At 37.8% G+C, this 16870-nt stretch overlaps 1 protein-coding gene across 4 annotated transcripts in view; it reads left to right on the forward strand.

Moving 5' to 3' along the window:
- LOC5580011 (very-long-chain 3-oxoacyl-CoA reductase) overlaps positions 1–12377 on the forward strand; it is a 73069-nt gene extending 60692 nt beyond the window's left edge. For 2 of the 4 annotated variants that reach the window (XM_001653835.2, XM_021857653.1), the window contains exons 4-5: positions 11221–11296; positions 11358–12377. In XM_001653835.2, the coding sequence (XP_001653885.2) occupies positions 11221–11296; positions 11358–12040 (759 nt within the window). In that variant the 3' untranslated portion in view covers positions 12041–12377. Of the gene's footprint in view, positions 1–1833; positions 1910–1975; positions 2723–11220; positions 11297–11357 lie in introns of those variants that run through there. The other 2 variants (XM_001653836.2, XM_021857654.1) reach the window with 1 other exon arrangement.
- The last annotated feature ends 4493 nt before the right edge of the window (positions 12378–16870 follow it).

Consider the following 16870-nt stretch of genomic DNA (forward strand, 5'->3'; position numbering starts at 1 on the left):
CTTGTGCAGTCTCAGTTCTCATTCAAATGAGTACAAATTTTGGGAGGACATTCAGAATTTGATCTGGAATTGAATGAGCGGTGTGGAGCAAAAACGATTTTTTGAACCACTCTAATAACCACATGTCCTGCATTTGATTGGCCCTACCGATGACCATTTCGAGTCCCCGAGACGCCTCAAATTCTCGATAAAGTAGACAGTTTGTATCTAAACATTTGTAGCAAGCTCGTGGGAACGCATTTTAGTGAACTATTATGTTTGATATCTAGTTATCGAGAATGGAAACATTTTAAAAAGACAATTTACACCGTTCTTCAGCACATAGACTGCACAGACTGAACGATCACTAACATTAGGCAACGGAAAACACGAAACACCCAGAATCCCAGCGATGAATTTTTCGTTTGACGAAAAGTTTTCACCGACTGGAGCGGGAACCAAACCCACACCCCGTGGCACTATACGCCGAGACGACTGACGCCGCTAACCGCAAGGCCACGAAGCCCACAAGTAGTATCTATCAAAACTATAGCATATTCCTCAGTAGAGTTACTGCGCACGTGCTGTAGCCTTAGGTGCAGGAGCTTCATTGCTTGCAAGCGCACGGGAGCGCTGTACATTGTGAGACCTTTTTTGGTGCGCCTCATTTTTATTGAGATGTGTCTCACTGCGGTCTCTTGCGCTCCGTCACATGAGCTGTTTAAAATTCAGCACAATAATTGAAGTGATTACAAAAGTTATCAACGAGGATCGAAATTCTAACTCTTGGATAGCGAGTCTTCAACCTTATCATGTAAGCCATCTAGACACCTGCATAACGAAGCGAAAATAGCTGTAGAGGCTATTCGTTACTAAGCAGTTGTTTCACAACTTGGATACCGATGGCGAGCCGTAGCGCCGAACAGCACATGAGACGAGTCTCCCCGAGAGCACATTACCTAGCGCGCGCTTTTGAAATTTTCGTGAGCCTCCTTCTAGCGCAGCACACTAGGATTCCGATGAGCTGAGAGACGGTTTGGTTGGAGGCTCGTCAGTACATTTCTGTGCTCCTGAGAAATATGTAACTCTATTCCTCAGGGCATACTGTCCGATGATACATCCTAAATGGTGGAAATCTCTTCACTTATAATGTTGAACATCGGATCTTAATTATTTATGCAAATTAAAATGAATGTCGTTGCACATAAATAAAGATAACTTGGCATGCCCTAAAAACTAGCTCATGTTTACCCGACTTGACCAAGTGACTCATCGGAATAACTCCGGCCACATGCATAATCCCGAGTTCCTCTGGCCTCTTTTAGAAACTAGATTTGAGTGCTAGTATACTGACAAAAAATATTTGAATCCGTTGAGTATTCGCTGAGCGGTGAGAGTTTTCGCATTTTTGCTTTCACTCAGTCCAATACGGGAAAAAGAACTCCATGAGCTATATGTTTAGGAATTCCTTCAGTATTCAAGATGGTAAAATGGCGGATAAATCCTCTCTTTGGATCCTAGTGCAAATTCAAGAATCTCTAGCTATCCCTTCGCTCATTTACAGGGTTTCACCGATTTTCAGAAATGCTTCTTGTGATTCCTCCAGAGATACCTGATGGAGCGGTTTTATATTTTGGGCGCGTAGTTTTATGTTGCAATGTTGCATTGTAATCGAAATGTTGTGTCTTGTTACTTGCTTGGTTAAATGGAATCTAGTTCATATAAGTTTGTGAAGTCACGCGGATATCTTAGTTAGCTGTTCGCTAAGCAGTCTCATTGCACAATATTTCCGTTGTTCATACCCATCAATTTATGACCTGGAAGCAACCGAACATATCTCATAACTCTTCACAGCTTGCTAAAAGAGGCCTAAATATCGTGCTAGTCAGCCGAACTCAATCCAAATTGGAAAGTGTCGCAAAAGAAATCGGTAAGCACCTTATTCGTTCGATCAAATTGTAAACCGATTTTCAACTAATTAAATCATCTCAAACAGAGGCCGAATCCACGATCAAAACGAAAACCATTGCGGTTGATTTCACCTCTGGACCGGAAATCTACGAAACAATTTCCAAGCAGACCGCTGGAATGGAAATCGGTGTCCTGGTGAACAACGTCGCCATGTGCTACGCAAACTCGGAACTGTTTCTCCAGCTGCCCAATCAGGAAAAGTTCATTACCGACCTGGTCACGTGCAACATCTTCTCCGTGACTCGCATGTGCGGCCTGTTCCTCCCCGGAATGGTCGAACGTAGAAAGGGTGTCATCATCAATATCTCGTCCCTATCGTCGGTCATTCCGTCTCCAATGTTGACGGTCTACGCTGCAACCAAGGCATTCGTTACCAAATTCAGCGATGATCTTGGCACGGAATATGGCAGGCACGGAGTACTGATTCAGGCGGTCCTTCCAGGCCCAGTAGATACCAACATGTCCATCATGCCATCGGATTCCATGTCGATGTCCTGCTCGCCGAAGACATTCGTTAGCAGCGCATTGAGCACCTTGGGCATTGCACGTCAAACTACCGGTTACCTTCCACACACTCTGCTACAGCTGACTATCGACATGTTGGACTTCGTATCGCCTAGTCTTGCCCGGTTGATTAGCTTGAAGACGATGGAGTATGTTCGAGCTACTGATTACAAGGCTTCCAAGTAAACTGGTTCAAATTTGCATATATCTATGACAGTGAAATTGTAGTATACAGAATATAAAAGTGAATTGATGGTTCTTTGAAGTATTCCGATGGTTCGAAATATTCCGAAATTTCAAACTACTACATTAAGCCATCGTCTCGCATTAATTTTTATGGCCACTTCCTAGGGCGCCGTTCCGGAAAACTGGAAAGGTCACACTTTCGGAACTCAACCAGTCAGAACCATCCTAATTCGTCGAATAGTAAATATACGAGACTGACTTTCTGGGACATCTAACGGGTATCCTTTGTTGGAACTCTGATTCAACTAGTTTCATCTTTTTGCAAGGGACTACCTTTTCTGCAAATTAGCTATAATAACGCAAATTGTCATCTGAGCACATTATATGTGGCTTAGAGTGTCAAGTTTATCTGTTCATTTCTTTTTTATATGTGTGCGTAAGGGAAAATCCCCTCAGAAGTCACCGTGAAATGGATAACTTGCAACGCATCTACTCAGAGCAAAGTTTTTGGTCTTTGGGATTATTAGAAATTTTACGAGCTATTACAGACTTAAGATATGGCTGCATGTTTAAGAGCAGAGATGAGTTATGTTTTCCTTTGCTTGGAAAGCAAAAATGCTTTTCTCATTTAATTAAGTAAAAACTTGCAAACAAATCATCCTCTGTTTCACCTTCATGATAGCAAATAAAGTTTATCTACGTTGCTTTTGCATACAATATTTAATAATATCCGTAAAGTAGAAACTGAAGATCAGAGACCAAAAAATCTGAAAGCTTCCAACGTCGGCCACGCCAATTTTTTATTTTTAATATCTTTATTAGTATCATTTCAAACATTACATTCATTATTTCTTATATCTAGGTTTTCTGTGTTAGACAACACTATTTTCGTAATTTGGTAAAACAAATTTAAAATTTTATTAACATTTTGTTAACAACATATTACATTTCATTTGCCGTAGCAGTTCAGATTTTTTACAGGTGAGTTGATTTCACCTGCTTATAAGAGAAAAAAAAGCTTTGATTTTACTTAACCTAACTTAACCAAAATATATAACGCATTAATCGTGGCAATAGAAAATTGTAACGATTTTTGCCGGAATTTATTAATGATTTTATTTGACATTTGTTCCAATGTTTCAACATTGGATATTCTATGTAACTCATTGGTACTATACCAGGGAGGGAGCCTCAGAATCGTTTTCAAAATTTTATATTGAATACTCTGCAGAGCTTTTTTTCCTGGTATTACAACAGCTAGTCCATATTGGTACAGCATACAACATGGCTGGCCTGAAAATTTGTTTGAATATCAAAAGCTTGTTAAGACAAAGTTTTGATTTTCTATTAATAAGGGGATAGAGACATTTTACATATTTGTTACATTTGGCTTGAATGCCCTCAATGTGATTTTTGAAAGTTAAATTCTTATCCAGCATGAGCCCTAGATACTTAACTTCATCTGACCAATTTATTGGAACCCCTCTCATCGTGACAACATGTCTACTTGAAGGTTTCAAAAAAAGAGCCTTTGGTTTATGTGGGAATATTATTAATTGAGTTTTGGAAGCATTAGGAGAAATCTTCCATTTCTGCAAATATGAAGAAAAAATATCCAAACTATTTTGTAATCGACAACAGATGACACGTAGGCTTCGTCCTTTGGCGGAGAGGCCTGTGTCATCCGCAAACAAAAATTTTTGACATCCCTGAGGTAACTCAGGTAAGTCAGATGTGAAAATATTGTATAATATTGGTCCCAAAATACTGCCTTGGGAACACCAGCTCTTACAGGAAGTCTTTCAGATCTGGAGTTCTGATAATTAACCTGAAGTGTACGATTTGAGAGATAACTTTGAATTATTCTAACAATGTATGTTGGAAAATTGAAGTTTTTTAATTTTACAATCAAACCTTCATGCCAAACACTGTCGAATGCTTTTTTCTATGTCTAGAAGAGCAAGACCTGTAAAATAGCCTTCAGATTTGTTGGAACGGATCAAATTTTGTTACACGTAAGAGTTGATGAGTGGTCGAATGTCCATGGCGGAATCCAAACTGTTCATTGGCAAAAATTGAATTTTCGTTGATGTGGGTCATCATTCTGTTGAAAATGACCTTTTCAAAAAGTTTACTGATGGAGGAAAGCAAACTGATTGGACGATAGCTAGAAGCTTCTGCAGGATTTTTGTCTGGTTTAAAATTGGAACAACCTTAGCATTTTTCCATTTGTCAGGAAAATATGCTAATTGAAAACATTTGTTAAATATATCAACTAAAAATGATAAGCTTCTTTCTGGAAGTTTCTTGATGAGGATGTAGAAAATTCCATCATCACCAGGAGCTTTCATATTTTTGAATTTTTTAATAATACTTCTCACTTTTCGAACTCCTGAGAAACTTGATTTTCAATTGGACTAGTAAGTCCTAAATTAAAATTGTGCGCACTTTCAAACTGCGTAGCAAGTTTTTGAGCTTTTTCGCAATTAGTTAGTAATAATTTGTTTTCCTCTTTCAATGCCGATATAGGCTTCTGAGGTTTTTTCAAAATTTAAGATAATTTCCTAAAGGGCATAGAGCCAGAGTCCAACTGAGAAATCTTATTTTAAAAATTTTTGTTTCTTAATTGAGCAAAACGTTTCTTGATTTCTTTCTGCAAATCCTGCCAAATAATTTACATAGCAAGATCGCGAGTGCGTTGAAATTGCCTTCTCCTCACGTTTTTAAGACGGATCAAGAATTTAAGATCATCGTCTATAATCACGGATTCAAATTTTACTTCACATTTTGGAATTGCAATGCTCCTGACTTCAACAATGGAATTTTTTAAAGTTTCAAGAGCATTGTCAATATCATGTTTTGTTTGTAAAAAAATGTTAACATCAAGATTGGAATCAATATATGTTTCATATATATTCCAGTCGGCTCGAAAATAAATGAAAGTGGAGCTGATAGCATTGAGAATCGCTGCATGGGATATTTGAAACGTAACAAGGACATGATCAGAATCAAAATCAGCATGAGTAATCAGTTGGCTACAGAGATGACAAGAACCAATTCAGTCCAAATCAATCGTAGATGGATTTCTAGAAGAGGAAAAATATGTAGCGCTATCAGGGTATTGAATTGAGAAATATCCTGAAGAGCACTCATCAAATAAAATTCTGCCCTTGGAATTACTTTGAGAATTATTCCATGACCGATGTTTGGCATTAAAATTTGTGACTTATTGCGAGTCAATTTTCGCAAGTCAGTTTGGAGCAAATTACCTTGCTTTACAGAGCATTGAAAAGGCAGCTATGAAAGTATATTTACCAAGCTGTGATTCAACAGAAACACCTTAAGCTTCAAAAAATTTAGTTTTAAATGACGAAAACAGTTAATGTTTTATACGCCTATGAATGATGATTGCAACTGCCCCATCAAGTCGATAAACAAAAAAGTTAGAATCTCTTTTGAGTTTAGATCCAGGTTTTAAATACGTTTCGGTAACAACTGCTACATGCACGTTATTAACCTTCTAGTCGTCGCGCGGTTTGCCACCGTTGGAACCACCGCGCTGTTGTTGTGAACGAAAAGCGAGGTTTTTTCAGCAGTGTTGTACAAAATACATCAGCGCGACGACTGAAGTGTTAACTTTAAGAAAATTAAACAGCTCGTCCTCTTTACCATTCAAAGAACGAGCATTCCAATTTAAAATATTTAAATTATTATTTATTGGGTTTATTAGAAAAACGTAATCCAATAACAATTTGATTAGTAAATTTTACACCAACTTGGACTGCTTCAGTCATGGTGGTGGCTTTGAACATTGTATCAATCATTAGATTCAATTGTCCAGTTAGAAAATAAAAATCAGAGGCAGACATATCACTTGAAGTGGGTACATTTGATGATTTTCCGTTGGAATTTTCAGTTGACGAAGAGGCGGAGTAGGAGTTACGTGTGGCGGCAGGGTTTTTTTTTTTCATTTGATTTGAAACAAGTAGAATGGGTACTCATAGTACGAATAGGGGAGGAGTTACCTACTATGATATCGGCAAAGGATTTTCGTGGGTAGAGTAAAGTGGGGCAAAAGTTCGAGTGGGGCAAGAGTTTCTTTTTAAGATTTCTAGCTCAAATCAAATCAAAACTTAGAAATGTCATGGTGGTTTGAATGCTATTCAAGTAAGAGACTTTTACTCCAAATATCATAAAAATCGATTGAGATTTGGAAAAGTTATGGCTATTTGTTGTTTTTTGACGTAAATATTGTAATATTTGGTCAAACTTTCGATGCATGGAACCAAATGAAGGTAAAATATTTTTCAATATTTTATGTAAGGGCGTTTCTAGGCCTATCATAAGGATGCTTTGACGTGTATTAGTTTTTCCATAAAAAGTTGGAATCAATTTTTGGCCCATAGCGGGGCAAAAGTTCGAATCTGTGGGGCAAAAGTTCGACCCATGTATAAATCCACGGAAAATTTTCCAAATTTCCTGAAATCTACATATTATCTTCAAATTTAGCGAAATTTGTCTGATCGTGCGAAAAATGTCACAAAAATTTTACATTTTCACTTAGTTTTGCGAAAAACTGCTATTTTTTGGGTGTATTACAATTAACCCTGTTTTGGGCATTTTTTGATGAAAATTTAGAGTGTATTTTTCGGCAAACATAAGTTTACGGCTGGTATAAAGTATGCCTGGCATAAAAGTATTGATATTTTGTGTTTTAGCCAACGAACTTTTGCCCCACACTAGATTCGAACTTTTGCCCCACCGGTGGGGCAAAAGTTCGTTTAAGACAATCAATTTTGAAACTGTTATAACTAAAAATGGGTAAATATTTTGACACAAGTTTGTTCAGCAAAGTTATAGCCAATATGTTGAAGGTTCGCTGTATGGCATTTGTTTTGTTTCATCTGCTGTTATTTTCCTGGAAACTTTGATTATACCACTAAGGTCGAACTTTTGCCCCACCTTACTCTAGATGCATTCGAAATTAGAAGATGCGAACGGCTACCCGACGGATTAAAATTAGTTTGTGAATGAGCATGATTATGATCTTCCTGATGGGTATGATTTCTAATCAAGCGATCGTTAACTGAAAAATGAGCATTGTTCGAAACTCTACCAGGTAAATTCCGCAAACGACCGTTATCGTAACGGATATTATCTTTCATCTGCCTGGCACGAGCCTCAACGACTTATGATTACCCCCGCAATTCGAGCATACAAACTTGGTGGTATCTTCCTTCACTGAACAGACGTCCTTAGCGTGCGAAGAACCTCCGCAAATCATGCATTTAGCATCCATGCGGCAATTTTTTGTACAATGACCCCAATTTTGGCCCCGACGGCACTGAGAGGGATTCTGGTAATTTCCTCCAGGTTTCTGGAAATGTTCCCATGTCACACGGACATCGAACATAAGTCTAGCTTTTTCTAAAGCTTTAATATTATTTAGATCTTATTTGTTAAAGTGAACTAAATAATATTCTAGAGAAAGCCCTATTCGAACAATGCCAGATTGGGTTCTTTTTTTTATAATGATTACTTGGACTTGGGAAATCCAAGTAAATCAATAATTCCATTTTTGATCTCTTCAGGTGACTTATAGTCACTTGAGAGACCTTTCAAGACGACTTTTAACAAACGTTCAGTTTTGTCGTCATAAGTAAAAAAATGTGCTTCTTCTTTTTAAAATGTTTGAGAAAAAGTTCGCGATCTTTAAGAGTTTCCGGCAAAACGCGACAGTCTCCTTTCTTTGCGATTTGAAAGGAGACCTTGAACTTGTTCACTGTAGAAAATTTCTTGACCATTTCTTGCGCAGAAATTTTTACTTTTCTTAAGCGTTACAGCATACCTTGCTGTAAGGCAGGTTTACTAATGACAAGAAAAGAAATCGCCTAATTCGATTCGTGGAAAATTTCTTGTCAGAAATGGTCTAGAAAATCACATTTTTCTGATCGCAGTACGCAGTTGAGAAGAGATGTCATTTCAAAGAAGGCTCTCTGTAGAAAAATTCTTGACCCATTCATTCAAGGACTTTCTTTACTTTTTTTTTGGCCGAATGCCGTTTGGTCGAATTATGAACAAAACCAATCTAATTGCTACAACGCTGATGTAAAGGATTCAAAAGAGCGACCGAACAACTGTGATGGAATGGGACGTCATGTTTGTTGAGTAAAACCGACTTGTTCAGAACGAAATTGTGAACTCCATACATCATGTCAAGACTTTAAGCTGATGATTGGTTCGTCTCTGGAATACCAACGGTGTGCTGAAGTTTGAAGTGATTTTTAAATTATTTCATCAAAAATTTTTGCTTCTTTTAAACATCGGATATTCTTTCGAATTCGACTGGTTTCATTACTATAGGCAATAATTTCGTTTATATTTTGATTGGAATTTTTACCTTGATACGACGATTATTTGCATTACACTTGCTTATGTTTTCATAGAATGTTTTTCCTTGTTTTGACAAAGAGAAAGAGAAAATATATCTCATAATTATTGAAATAAGAGCCTATAATATTCTTAAAGATTATTATTCAATACAGCACAAGCGTTAATGGAGATGTCATTCTCTTCCAAAATTAAGATTGCAACGTGTGCACTGAACTCTGTAGCGTTGCTTGCGTGAAGTAGTCCACTCAATTACGATTCTTGAGGGATCGAAACAAACCGATCCTGCGGAATAGCATAGCATAGCATAGCATAGACTGACTGTACATGTCAATGGTTGCTACTCCGTGATTGATCGGAACTGGTAAGAATTGCACTACGATCCAAATGAATAAGGGATGGGAGTTTCCGCTTACTCTCGAAGTGCAATTTTAGCAGATCTAATATTATTGATCAATAACGGCGCCGGCCAAGTCCTTACAGTCAGTTGGGATGGGGAAGGAATGTTAGGGTGTAATGATTGTTGTTTCTAGAGACCGAGAATACCTCTGCATCTCCACAATCACCACGGGAAGGGTGTTTATTAGTGAGGGAGGAAAAGATCTGGGAGTCACCTCTGGTCGGTGATGCGATCCATGGACAAGGGGGAAATATACGACTTATATTAAAAGCTAGTTTTGTATTTTTGTCTCGAGAAGTTTTTGGTTTTTGGAAACTTTAAAAAATACGTCAACATCTATAATGTCGAACAATTCAAAAGACGTTTTTATTAATGATGAAAACTGAAAATTACATGTATATATTTTAAATTATATGAAACAGGAATAATGCCGACACTTGTAGTGACGAACCATACATAATTTGTTTGAAAATGACATATGAGTATTACTGTGCATTTTGTCTCGATATGGTAGAAGTTTTAAAATATACGTCAACATTCACAATGTCGAACAATTCAAAAGATAACTTTCAATAATGTCAAAAAGAGAAAAATATATGTATATTGAAATTGTATAAGAAAATAGCATAATGCCGACACTTATAGTGACGAATCATACAAAGTTTGTTTTAATATTACAAAAAAAGTTACGCTTTCAAGAAAAAATGTGTTATCATAAGCATGAAACGAACTCACCAGTTGGTAATCCATTCTCGACTGAACACAAAACTGACACTGACAGCAAAACTTCTTGGCGTTCCGAAAACAAACCGTCTTGCTTGGGCCTTCCCAAATACCTACCCAGCAAGACGCTCCAAAACAGGGGAAAAAAAATTCTCCGTCGACGAAAACGCGCGAAATTGTGAGCAAAATCGAACGGACGACGCAAAACCAAACTGTCCTGCTCGTCCTGCTTGGGCCTCACGAAGCACTACCCAGCAAGACGCTCCAAAACAGGAAAAAAAAAATTCTCCGGCGACGAAAACGCGCGAAATCGTGAGCAAAATCTAACGGACGACGCAAAACCGAACTGTCTGCTTGGGCCTCACGAAGCACTACCGAAACAAACCGATCCTGCGGAATGACGATTAAGTCGTAAACCGTTTTATTCACTGTCAAAGTCACTGTGATTTCATTTTCGGCCAAGCGATCCGGAACCAACTCTATATGGGAATTCAGCTCTGCAAAATTATCTCAAAAAGGATTTGTTTCATGAGCAACATCCTTTATAAGGGCTTGAAAGATAAGTTTTTGCTCTGAGATAATTAGTTTGTAACTAACATTTCAATGCTAATGTGTTCGCAATATTTTCAAACTTTCTTCATAGTAATTTGCATATAAACCTACATCGTCTTTGAGCCACCTTTAAATCACCACCGATAAAGCAGAAAATTGCGCAGAATAGTGTTTTTATCGTTAGGATGATAAGTAAGATATGGGAGGTGAGATTTTCCAATTTTTTGAATTTTGAACTGCACTTCCTTTGCTCCATCAAGTGCGAGGATAACAAATAAAACAGGCAATTGCTAATCCACCTCCATGTAAAAGAGAAAGTGCAACTGCATAGGGAATAAAAGATTCCTTTCAATACATAACGTTCACATTGCACACCTGAACGATAATGGAGGGAGGGAGATTCATCTTATTTCACTTTTTTGCACTCCACGTCATGATCATGCAGACATCCGTCATCTCGATATGCATAATTGCATTAAAACATATATTTTTTCTTTTCTCATCTCTTCTTACAGCTCGCCAAGAAGGGTCTCAACGTGGTGCTGGTCAGCCGAACCCTATCCAAGCTGGAAGATGTAGCCAAAGAGATTGGTATGTCAGAGAAAACTTATTTCACGATGAATCTCTAATCGTAACACCCTTTCATCCCCAGAATCCGAATCCAAGGTCCAAACCAAGGTCATTGCCGTTGATTTCACCGCCGGACCGGAGATCTACGAAACGATCGCAAAGCAGACGACCGGAATGGAAATCGGTGTTCTGGTCAATAACGTCGGCATGAGCTATGCCCACCCGGAACGTTTCCTGGAGCTGCCCGAACAGGAACAGCTGGTCGCCAAACTAATCACGTGCAACATCTTCTCCGTCACTCGCATGTGCAACCTGTTCCTCCCGGGAATGGTCGAGCGCCGGAAGGGAGTCGTCATCAACATTTCGTCCCTGTCCGCGGTTATCCCGGCTCCGATGCTGACGGTCTACGCTGCCTCCAAAGCGTTCGTCGACAAGTTCAGCGATGATCTCGCCACCGAGTACGCCAAACACGGCGTATTGGTTCAGTCGGTCCTGCCAGGGCCCGTTGCCACCAACATGTCCAAGATTCGACGATCCACGTGGATGGCCTGCTCGCCGAAATCGTTCGTGTCCAATGCACTGAGCACATTGGGTATTGCACGCCATACCACTGGCTACTATCCGCACTCGTTGCTGCAGTTGGGCATCGATATGTTGGGATTCGTCTCGCCGACAGTTTCCCGTAAGATCACCCTGAAGACTATGGAGAACATTCGCGCCAGGGCAGCTAAGCGAGCCGTCAACAAGGGCGAAACCAGCAAATAAACCACAAAACGGGACATTATGATATTACTTCGGCAGGTAGAAGCGCAAGACGCTTAAGGATTTCTATTTAGGGTTTAATTTCATGATTCAACTTGAACTGAAACCTTGTCAACTCGTAGCTTATCCAAACAGAGAGCACAGGCTTTGGCCGCAGTGTTCCAGGTAATATTTATTGACCACTTCGTATCGCTTCGTGTTCAACGAAGTGTATGGCATTTGTTGTAATACGTGTACAATAGAGGAGATAAGTATGATTTTGCGTTAATGGTAGACAAAGATGGAAAAAATACAAAGCGTAGTCTTAAGGTTCAATAACTGAGTGATAGAAGAAGAGTGATATTGAAAGATGTTTCGATGCTCTAGAATGTTCCGAAATCCATAAGCATACGACCAGATTTCCCACTGGGGTTTATTACCCGATCTTCCCTAAGGTTACTCGTAACCCGGCCAATACCACGGTAGGGATGGGAGTTGCTGGGCAAGAGGCCAAGGACCACACAAAGGGGTCTATTTTATTCCTGCAGGTACGCGAGGTACCAATGGTACGCCATGCCCAGCCATTTACCGTGCCACGAAACTCTGATATACTTTCTGAATCTTTGGTGCCTTCCAGCAGAAGATTTAAGGTAATTGGGACTGCGATAAGGCGGCATCCACAAATTACGCAACGCTCTAGGGGGAAGGGGGAGTAGGCTCTAGCATTACAGCTCATACAAAATTTCCATACAAAAAGCGTTACGGAGAGGGGAGGAGGCCAAAAATTTCCAATTTAAGCGTTACGTAATAAATGGACGCTGCCTAAGGAAAAAGTCTTATATTATAGTCGACTCTCCACATCTCGATGTTCTATATCTCGATATCTCTCCTCATGTCGATGATTTCTTCGGTCCCTTCATTCTGCATACATTTTCTCTCTCCATATCTCGATATCTCCATATCTCGATGTGTTTCTGTTGATTTTTTGTTCCCAATTTTCTCTCCACATGTCGATATGACTAAAGAGTCTAAATTATAGTTTCTTTAGATATGACCATTAACAAAGGTTCCCTAATCATCGACATAGGGAGATATATCGATATGTAGAACATCGAGGTGTGGAGAGTCGGCTGTATGATCTTTTTGGGTAAGTAACACATGAAGTTTGTAGGGGCAATGGGGGCAATATGAACATACGGGGCAATATGAGCCACCCCGGTTTTGACCTTAAAAACAGTGTTTTAATGTCTAGTGTCATTATGATTTGCTAAAGGATGCCTCAAATAGCCACCACAATAAAAAGCGTAAGAATATTCGTTTGAACACTCAAGATATTTACAAAAATGTACAAATTTGTCCTTCCTCATGAAAAGCTTATAATTTTGGCAGTTTTTAATTAAGCCTATAAGACAATTATATTTACAATTCTGGTAAATTTTACCAATTAATTGAAACTTCTGAACATAATGAACAGTTCATGAGCGAAGTTAGATTTATTCGTAAATAAAATTATTGAAAAACAATATATTATTTTCGAAATGAAGGGGTGGGGCAAAATGAGCATCCTAGATTTAAACAAAACAAACGATGTTTAGAACATAAAAATGCATTGCTTAAATATACCAGATTATTTTTTGACTACATAGTCATCTTTATGCACCATTACAAGTGGAACACTTTGCTAGAAAATACGTTGAACCAAGTATCGCAATTTAGTACTAGTATAACATGGTCTGTTTACTATTGGGCTTATTCTACGACTGGGGTGAGGTGACAATTGTCGGTGTCGTATAGCGAGGTGACAATTCTCGACTCGAGTGAAGTGACTCTCCATTTAATTTGCACGGCGAGTCACTTCACTCGAGTCGAGAATTGTCACCTCGCTATACGACACCGACAATTGTCACCTCACGCCAGTCGTAGAATAAGCCCATATGTATTATGTATATTTAAAAAATAAGCCGCTAGAATCAATAATTTCAAGCAAAGCTAATAGAATTTCCTTTCCAATAATGTACACTTCACCACTAACTCTTCTCTGTACTGTTTTAAATAAAAATCATTCGATTGAATGAGGTGGCTCATACTGCCCCGTAGGGTGGCTCATAATGCCCCATACGGTTGGTGACCACGAAGAAAAACATGGTTTTCCAAAAAGTTACTGAAATAATTTGCAATTTGATGTTAACATTAATTTTCGACGTAACATGGAAGATAACATTTTATAGGACAAGTCACTTGCATTTAAACCATATTTTTTGCTGTTTTTCTATGCATTCTATGACGTTTTCCTAAGGCGGCCCATATTGCCCCGATCACCCCTATTCGGTGGCAAATTAATCAAATAAATTGCACAGGCTATTTTGAAAACGGCAATCGATTCAGCAGTAACTAGCGGTAATTTGGTGCTTGAGTCAAAAACGTGCTCTGCAGTGTAATTAATGAATCACTTTAATGAATGCAGAATTTCTTTTGGAAATTGCCTACTTCAAGGCGTATTCCGCGTGTCACAACATTTTTTAATGTTGATAAAACTAAAACTGAAAGTAAATGATTTGTAAGTTTTTGGTCATCATTTCAGACTTCAGTGGAAATCATGCATAATGGTAGTAACCGAATTTTAAATGGCATAAAACATTCATAAACGATAAATTTTACTGCACGGGAAAAAAATATGTGGTAAAAATTACTATTCTAGCTGACTAGCCCATTCTTGGAACTACCATGGAATATCAGACCAATTTACTATGTTTACGGTACATCCCACCACATTACTGGTACATTTGACAGAAATAATTTACAACAATCTGATTTCGACTACAGACATGGAAAAGTCAAGCGTATTTCTGGTCTGCTGAAAATTGCCGGTGCGAGCGCTTAAATTAATCCCCTAAAATGGTAGTTTTCATCGCACAATTTTTTTGCGTATACAAATCAGCAAAATCTGAATTGCAATAAGTTTAAAAATGTTTGAAATCCCAAAGTAAAATATTTGTCAATTCGTTCAAAACTTTCATAATACAAAATACAATTCAAATTTATGGCCTTTGGTGGAAATACTTGTTTTAAAAATAAGGTACCGCGGGGCAAGTGGGTAAATGGGGTAAGTGAAAACAATTGATATATTTTACTGAATATGTGAATCAACGTTTTAAACTCATGCGTAAACATTCGAGGCAATTGAGAACATTACGATAGGTAAGAGATATCTGAGATTTTTCAGCCATTATTGCATAATAGAGTGAAAAATTGTTAACCTGTCAACTGTTACTCCGTAACAAGTTGGAGGCGTACAATCTTATTTTAATATTTTCAGTGGAAAAAAGTTGCGGAAAATAATTTTCTGAACCACTTCTTAGTTGTCCTCTGTGACAGTTTCAAACTGCAATAAAAAAAGTTTTAGAATTAATTCGACGTAGGCCTAAAAATAACTAAATTTAAACACCGTCAATTTTCTTATCAGGTGGGGCAAGTGAAAAGTTTATCATTAGAGATTGAATTTGTGTTTTCTCTTTAAGTAGCCATAAGTAAACATGGTTCGCAATTATCATAGAAAAACATAACGTGCTGATAATTCAAGAAACACTATACTCAAGCGTTAAAAGCTATTAGAAATCATGGAACTTCTCTAAAATATGTTGCCAAGCATTACAATATTAATATGCCTACTTCGGGCAGCCAATTGGGTCTTAAAATGTTTAATGAATTCTTGTTTTTATTTAATAATATGATAAAGCATGTTCTTGCAACTTCTTTAGCATTTTTTCCAAGCTCAAATAACGGTTATAACATATTTAAACTTTAATTTTAAAAATGATTCCAAATATGAACCTTGACACTTTTGATCATGTTTGACGTTCACTTTGTCGACAAAAATGCCACAGGGGTTATAGTTTTAACACTGGGGTTATTCCCATCTGACATTTTAGAATGGACACGGAAAATAAAATATACCCAAAATTTGAGTTTAAACCACAAAATCTCAAAAACCGTTAAAAAAATGTTTTTTAGACTTAAACCAACGGAAATCATTTAAAAATTGAGTAAACATGTGTTTTTGGCCTAAACCTAAGTGTTTGGTACTAAAATTGGGACAGGGCTTTAGGACCCTATTAAAAGGAAGATTTTGACTGAAAAGTTGCAATATTAGAGAACACACGGAAATCTCGTAAAATGTCTATGTAAAGCTAGTTCAAAACATAAAAATGGGGTATAGGTCTATCCACATAAAAAAGATTCTAAATACGTTATTGAAGGATTCCGATTGATTTCTCCCGAAGAGTTATACGACGTCATATCCGACTTTCTCAAAAAAAGGAGCGGTGGAAATTCTACAGAGTAGAAATGCAATTGCTGTCCTATAATGTAAAAACTAACATTGGAAATGTTGCAGTTATAATGTTGTCGAATCATTTCAACCAACATAACTGAACAGAAGAAGATTCAAGTGAAAAGAATAACATTTTCTTTGTTTACATGTTACTTATGTTATTGTTCATTGGGAAGCCTTAACAAATGTTGAAGCTAATAGAAATCGTGAATATAACTGTTTGTTTTTGAATTTATTGTTCAACCCCCCCAAAAAGTGGGGCAAGTGAAAAGTAAGGAGATATTTTTCAAAAACTTTTTCTGTATTTTTTTCTTCAATTTTCCATAAAAATCAATTTCAGCATCCTTCTTTGTCGGGTGTTGAATCACTGCGTCCAATTAACTTGAACTATTGTGATATACCCTTTTACTGTATGTATAGTACATACATCATCCAGTGACATGTATGTCACTAAATGATCTATGTACTTCTGAGCTCATGAACACCTTATTATTGAGAAATAATGGTCCTAAGCTGCAGTGTGA

Source organism: Aedes aegypti, chromosome 1 (assembly GCF_002204515.2).
Source record: "Aedes aegypti strain LVP_AGWG chromosome 1, AaegL5.0 Primary Assembly, whole genome shotgun sequence".
In the NCBI taxonomy this organism is placed as follows: Eukaryota; Metazoa; Arthropoda; class Insecta; order Diptera; family Culicidae; genus Aedes; species Aedes aegypti.